Genomic DNA, 7,466 nt, shown 5'->3' with positions numbered 1-7,466 from the left:
ATTATTATTATTATTTATGACATCACCGTGTATGCGCGCGCATTGCCGCGTATAAGTGCGTGCGGGCGAGTTTCGCGGTTTGTATTGTAAAGTTGCGTGCGTGCGCGCCTCCACGAGAGATATCGAGACAAAATGGCGTCTGTCTTTTGATAGCGCTGGTCTGAGGTGCACGATATATATATTATACTATAATATTATCGTTTTAATATCGTAAATTATATTCGTTTTTATATCGTTATCGTGCTCGGCGCTGCGGGTATGTGAGATGATGACAAAATGGTCTCGATCGACGACCGTGACATCATCGTTGTCGTCCGTACCGTTTTGACGCGATCAATTTTTCTCGGTCTCGTCGGAAACGATTCGTCCGCCCGAAGTGCCATGTAGTCCTTTGAAATCCGTTCGAGCTCCACTTCCTCGTCTTATTCTCTGTTCTAACTCTTAATCTCTCTCTGTCTTTCAGTATCCGTACTTTATCTGGACCATGTCGTCCGTCGTTTCGCCGGTGACCAATAAATAACGTTTTTTTTAGAACCCGGGACGTGTTTCCCTCGAAAATAATGATGTCATTTAACCATTACGGTTACAACAGTTTGAAAAACGAACAGACCAACAAACGGTTGAGGACCGCCGACTACGACCGGGAGTCACGAACCACCAACAGTTCCGTGTCGTACGAGGACGGCCGCCGCAAGAACGCCGAAACGCAGCCCAATCACATACTTCTGTTGACCATCACCAAAGTGACGTACCCGATAAACACAGACGTCATCCACACAATTTCCAAAGACCATGGTAACGTTCTGCGCATAGTTATATTTAGGAAACGCGGTGTACAAGCCATGGTAGAATATGAAGAAGTCGAACAGGCCATAAGGGCCAAGCAGTTGATGGACGGTGCTGACATATACCAGGGGTGTTGTACGCTACGGGTAGAATATGCCAAACCGTCTAAGCTAAATGTTTACAAAAATGACTCCGAAACTTGGGACTACACCACGCCAAATCCTGGCGAGAAGAAAACTGCACCCTTGTTACCGGACCCTCCCAGAGCTCCACTGATATCTACTCGACCTACATTCCCTCGATTTGATTTCGAATGTCGGGGCGGACTATTATCTACACCTCATGATTTACCTAATAATAATTATGGAGATAGCTATCCAGCAACGCCTGGGCGTTGTGTACTAATGGTCTATGGTCTAGATCCCGATAAAGCAAATTGTAATCGGCTGTTTAATTTATTTTGTTTGTACGGAAACGTGGTTAAAATTAAATTTTTAAAAAGCAAGGAAGGTTGTGCAATGGTACAGATGGACAATGAAATGTCTGTAGATCGTTGTATGGATAATTTGAATAAGCTAACACTTATTAGTGGTAATGTGTTACAGCTGCAAGTATCAAAGCAAATGTATTTGTCTGACATTATGGTACCATATGATCTGCCTGATGGCACTCCGTCATTCAAAGATTATTCCAACTCAAAAAATAATAGGTAATATTTATTTGGCGAATCGTCATATTAATATTGAATGTCAGTTTAGCTTATAAAAATAGTTTGGATTAGTAGGAATGGTACTTTAAAAGAAAAAAAATTATATAGTATAAATTGTTTATAGTGATTTAATAATTTTTAATTAAATCAATTATCTACCTAGGTAGATAATTTCAAGTATACATTTAAAACTGATTTAATTTTAATTTTTCAACTCTACAACTTTAAATTATTTATCCAGCTATCATATTACTTATTAATTACGAGTATTTTAGTATATTTATTAAATAATTTTCTAAGGAATTAAATACTAATCAATGTATAATTGTATTTGCAGGTATCATTCAAATTCTAATGGAAAAAATCGGCGTCAGACCCCATCCAGTGTGTTGCATTTTTTTAATGCTCCACCAAACATATCAGAAGCTGATTTATCCCAGACAATAAGCAAAGCTGTAAAAGATGTTGATCCAAAAATTATCATTAAGATGTTTCCTCCCAAAGGTACAGAAGCACGTAGCTCATCTGGGCTTGTTGAGTTTACAGATATGGCTATTGCTGTGGAAGTGATAATGGCTGTCAATCACTGGCCTATAAAATGTGAATCATCCAAGTTTCCATACTTACTCAGACTATGTTTTTCATCGCTGCCCAAAGGAATAGCGAATGCCGAGATGGCACAGTGACATTGCGCTGCTTAATGAACTACCGTATCTCATGTTTGTCAATTATTACTTTTTAGTGCATAATATTGGGTTATTTTTATTTTTTAAAGAGAAATCGACTATGTTTCACATTTCCTATTAATAAGTTAAAAGGACTATGGTTAATGTCTACCACCCCCTTAAAATGTTTTCATATATTTATTATTATTAAATATATTCATTGTTTTTTTTTTCTGTATTTGTATTATTAAATAATGTAGACTTGTCAATTATGAAAATCAAACCATATCTTTACTATTTTTGTTTTTGTTTATAATTTATACTTTTGTGTACTTATTTCTGATAAGTCAATTTCAGAGTATGCCGAAATTAGGGATAAGTGGTGGGACCAAAACCATAATCTTGCCAATAAACTGTCCTAATACAGAATTTGAAACATATTTTTTTGTCACAAAATGCTAATGATGCGTGCACATTTAATATGATACTGAAATATATGATTCCTATTATTAATATTATTATTGATTATGGTACTGGTACTATTTGTTTTAGGAGGAATATTTTTCCCAGAGATATTTAGCTTGATAGTAGATTGTTTTTAAATTTGTTAATACTTGTAAGTAAAGACAATTCGTTTTAGTTTTGTTTTAATAGTGATAGATCCATCATAGTTGTTTTATGTTTTCTTTATTTTGCAACAATTATAAAGATTTAGTTGAATATTTAAAATGTATATTAGACTAGTTATAATAAATTATTAGGTTGTATTTATTTTATTTTTAATTTTAGAATAAAATTGATATATGATTAAATACAATTATATAAGTTACCACTGTTTTTAGTTTCCTAGCAACTTGGGTCATTGAATGTAGTAACTTCAATACCAAATAGGTAGTGAACTTGTTTCATGTTATTTTGACTAAACAAAAGTTTTATGTATTTGAGTAAGTTATATTGTAGTATTCTTTTTATTTTTCATTATATTTTCTTAAAAATACTTTTGAAATTATTGTGTTCAATCCTATCTAATTCTAAATAATTATTTAAAAATTATACATCACACATTACATTATATTATCATTTAATTGATAGGTAAATGTTTTTTTTTTCACGCTAAATTAAAAATATTGTTATTATTTTAATTCTAATTATGTTTAATGAGTTTTTTTTTAAGCATAAAATAATAAGCTGACTGAATTCTATTTTTGCAGTTAGCCTCTGCTAGCTGCAGTTTATAACATGATATTTATTCTTGAATCATAATCGTAATGGTATTGTAGTATTTTACACAAATATACCTTGATGAGTCAAAATTTAACCTGCTCTTACAGATTCAATGACCTTGTGTTATTTTTGTTTATGTCTATTACCTAACAATAATGAATTATCTATTTAAAGGTAAGTATTTAAGACTGGGAAATGGTATCTAATTTAATAACAATTTGTAATTTAAAAATTAGTAAATAGTAAATTAATTGTTTAATCGATTTGATATATCATTATTTGTCTTTATAGCTTAAGTAGGTAATTAACACTATTGCCTTGTATTAGTTAGGTAATATAATATTCTTACATTTTATTATTTCAACAATATTTTTTCCCAATATATAATTCAACAAGTTGAATAATTTGAATCAATTCATGTATTACTAATCATTTTTAATATTTTATTACTTATATACCTAAGCGACTAAGCATAAGCGTTTAATTTTAAATAAGTAATACCTACCTACAAGCTACAATTTAAAATAAAATGTTATCTATTTAACTATCACTTTTACTTTTTAAAAGTTACCACAATATTAAGTCATTGAATATCCTTCAAATAATTAAATAGTATTATTCCGTCTGGGTCCAAATTGTCCACCTATCTGGTTGCCGCATTTTTCAGTCTACACTTTATTTTAATCTGTGCTACTAATTATTGATTATAGTAAGAAGTAAAACGAAAAATTAATTAATGATTAATAGTATCTATGACCAACGAATTCCCACAGATTTGTTGATAAGTTACCTCTATTAAAAACAAATAATTATGCGTTGGTAAAAAATCGTCTATCTCTATATAATAATGTTACGTAATATGTAGAACTCTTTTATAAGGAGATTTACATAAAAATGTAGAAGATGTCAAAATATGTACTATATTGGTGATCTATAGGTTAAAATTTAAATAATTTAATAATAGATATAAATGTAGGCGTAGGTATAACATAAAATACGTAATGACAAACGGTTCAAGTTCCTAGGGCCTACAATTATTATTTTTTAAATATTTAATTTAGTAGAATTTTGAACTTCAAAAAAATTATGCATAGGTATAAATAATATGATATGTGATTTATATATTATATTTTCGATATTTTTAGATAGCTATACAACATAAAATCTGCTTTCGATAACTGCAGGTGTTGTGTAAATATTCTGTTTTACCGATTATTTTAAAAAGTACTGAGTTATTCAATACCTATTTAAGATTGAATCATTTTTATTATTACCATGTCTGACGTCAAATATACGAAAAACACATTATTGTTCAACCAATAGTAAGTTATGTTCATTGTTCCGCTCCTAAACTAAAATGGGACATTGCCACATTGGGACCAACAAGACAGCAACATTCCATTTCATGTTATACTTTGAATATAAATTATAATAACTATCTAGTAAGTAGCAGCAGGTAGATATCTCTTGTCCGGTTGTCATTATACATAGCCACATCCGTAGTTCCGTGGTTGCGTCCATTAATTTATCATCTAATGAACTTTCAAGAGTTTATACGTAGTAGGTACTTTATACTGTTTACCAATTAAATATTATAAAGTATGTGTATAAAAAATTCTTTTAGCAATATTAGCAGATAGCAGTTTCTATGCGAAATAATTTTTTATACCTACCACAAACACGTTGATTTTGACATTTAGATTTTATTAGATTACATTATTATTATACATTTATACCGTTTCATATCCGTCTAACAATTATACGTTCGTAATTCAAGCTAGAAACTATTGTTATTGAGCAGGTTATAGTAAACTTAAATTTGTATATATTTCAAACTTACTATTTACCATATTATCATATATTATGTTATATGTACAAGTTATGTGGAAAAATGTAAGCTTTGCAACTCCAGCGTCTAACAGGTGTCCTTACACCTCTCATATAGATATTTTAAAATTCTATCTATATCCATAATCCATTAATATATTGATATAGGTATAGGCAGGTAGCTGATCATTATAAGAGTCTTGACATCTGTAAAGCAAATGGAAATTCGTTCCAATATCTTAAAAGCCATAAATGTCATCTATTTTTGGCGCCAATACATTATTGGCATGACTTAACCAATGATCTTCACTATACAAATGTTTTATAATATGTAATAATGTATTAAGAACAAGCATTTTCTGCCTACAGCCTATAGATTACATTGGCAAAGTATTCCGTTTGAATAGGCTATTTGAAATAAGGAATTTATCGTAAACTAGTACTAGTCGCAACAATATCAACTTGGTTTTAGAATGAATTTTAGCGATAGTCGTTTGAATTTGGACAAATTTTACTATAGCGGAAAATGTCCATAGGTAACCCATTATACATTATACACTATGTTTACTAATTAATATGTAAAATTTACATCAGTAAAATTAAAATGATGCAAATTATAATTTTAATGGACTTATTTGAATTATGAATTTTGATCAATCACAAATCAAAAACATATTTAATTTATAAATAGGCGATGATGTAGCCTATATTTTGAAATTTCAGTACAAAAGCTGTTATACTTTGAACGTACAATTCTAAAACTGTTATTAATGATGGCGATCAGAGGAAATATTTAGCCAAATAGGTATCTAAATATTCTGTATAAAATAAGTAATTAAGACACGCAGGACCGTTCAATTATTAACAACTATCTATAGGTAGGTACAGTAGTAGGTACAGTAGCGCCCAGTGGCGTAAATACGGGGATGCACGACGGTGCACTTGCACTCCCTGGCAATATAGCAGGTGTAAAGATATGCGTTTGCACCAGCTGAAATAAACTGAACTCAAAAATCAAAATTTTATAAAAATATTATTTTATTTTATTATTTTATTGAATTGTTTGATAATGTTTTTGATTGAATGATTATTTTTATGTTATGTTTATGCTTTGCACCCTGGGCCCAGGGGGCTCTAAGACTTGGTTAGGAGGACTAAGTCATATTTTTCACAAAACTTTATAATTGTACACTTATTAGTTATTACATACATATTATTATTTATTTTAATACATCTGTATGCTGCAGAGAAACACTCACAGACAAATACATCATTTGTCACTGTTACTATTGAACTACAAGAACATCAGAGCCAACCTCGAAATAGCCGACAGCCTTCAAGAAACATTAGGCCCCAATCCAGACAGCATCAAAACAGTTTTAAATTCTTAAAATTATCAAAATTGTATGGCCTAATTTAATACCATTATATCAACCAATGACTAATGTAATGAAATTGTACTAAATATATAGTATATATTATTGTAGTCTTATTCCTTTTCTTTATTATTTTGTTCGTAAATTAAAATATAATAATAAATACAATCTCCATGTACATAACATTTATTTTCCAAAAGCCAATAATTATTGTTGTGGCTTCAACATAAATTAAAAAAATATTTATGTATATAAATGTATTTATTTTTCGGGTATCGGCCAGTCTGGCCCCCAGAATATAAGAGACATTTATACTCACGACAGACTATATAATTGCATTTTTGTTTTTGATTTACATTATCTAACTCAGTACCGCCGAATGTAAATGAAACAGGTAATCTAAATAATTTGATTTATCCACTCACACATCAAAACATTATTTTTTTTTTAAACAGTTATAAATAAATATACCAATTTATTCTTGTGTTTAATAGAATTTATATCAGAAAGACTTTTCACACTCTGGTGTAGGTACTCTATTGAACTACCTGAAGTGCGTGTTTAGAGCTACAGTACTTATGCAAATTTTAATACTTTTTATAGTAGTATTATATACAGTATACAATAGTATTTTCTAACAAAAAAAAAATTGTCTTGTCATTTGATAACGGGCGTATGCATCCATTTAATTTCAAAATGCTAGGGTGTATAATGTATATTGATGAGTTTTATAGTGCATAAAAAATAGCATTACACACAAATTCGTATAACTAACAAGAAATTAAGAGTTGTATATTTAAGAACTGTTGTTTACAAATATTTATTATAAAAACATTTGTTTTATGTGTATGCCAATTATTATAAAAAAAAAGTTATAAT

At 29.9% G+C, this 7,466-nt stretch overlaps 1 protein-coding gene across 1 annotated transcript; it reads left to right on the top strand.

Moving 5' to 3' along the window:
* Window positions 1–560: 560 nt before the first annotated feature.
* LOC113548638 (heterogeneous nuclear ribonucleoprotein L-like) lies at window positions 561–2,600 on the top strand. Its single transcript, XM_026949613.1, has 2 exons — window positions 561–1,495; window positions 1,833–2,600. Exons 1-2 carry the CDS (start codon window positions 561–563, stop codon window positions 2,179–2,181), a joined length of 1,284 nt encoding a protein of 427 aa, XP_026805414.1. The 3' UTR covers window positions 2,182–2,600.
* Window positions 2,601–7,466: the final 4,866 nt, after the last annotated feature.

The sequence above is a fragment of the Rhopalosiphum maidis genome, chromosome 4, assembly GCF_003676215.2.
Source record: "Rhopalosiphum maidis isolate BTI-1 chromosome 4, ASM367621v3, whole genome shotgun sequence".
Classification (NCBI taxonomy): Eukaryota; Metazoa; Arthropoda; class Insecta; order Hemiptera; family Aphididae; genus Rhopalosiphum; species Rhopalosiphum maidis.
Note: the sequence above shows the minus strand (reverse complement) of the source record. Positions and strands in the feature narration are given on the sequence as shown.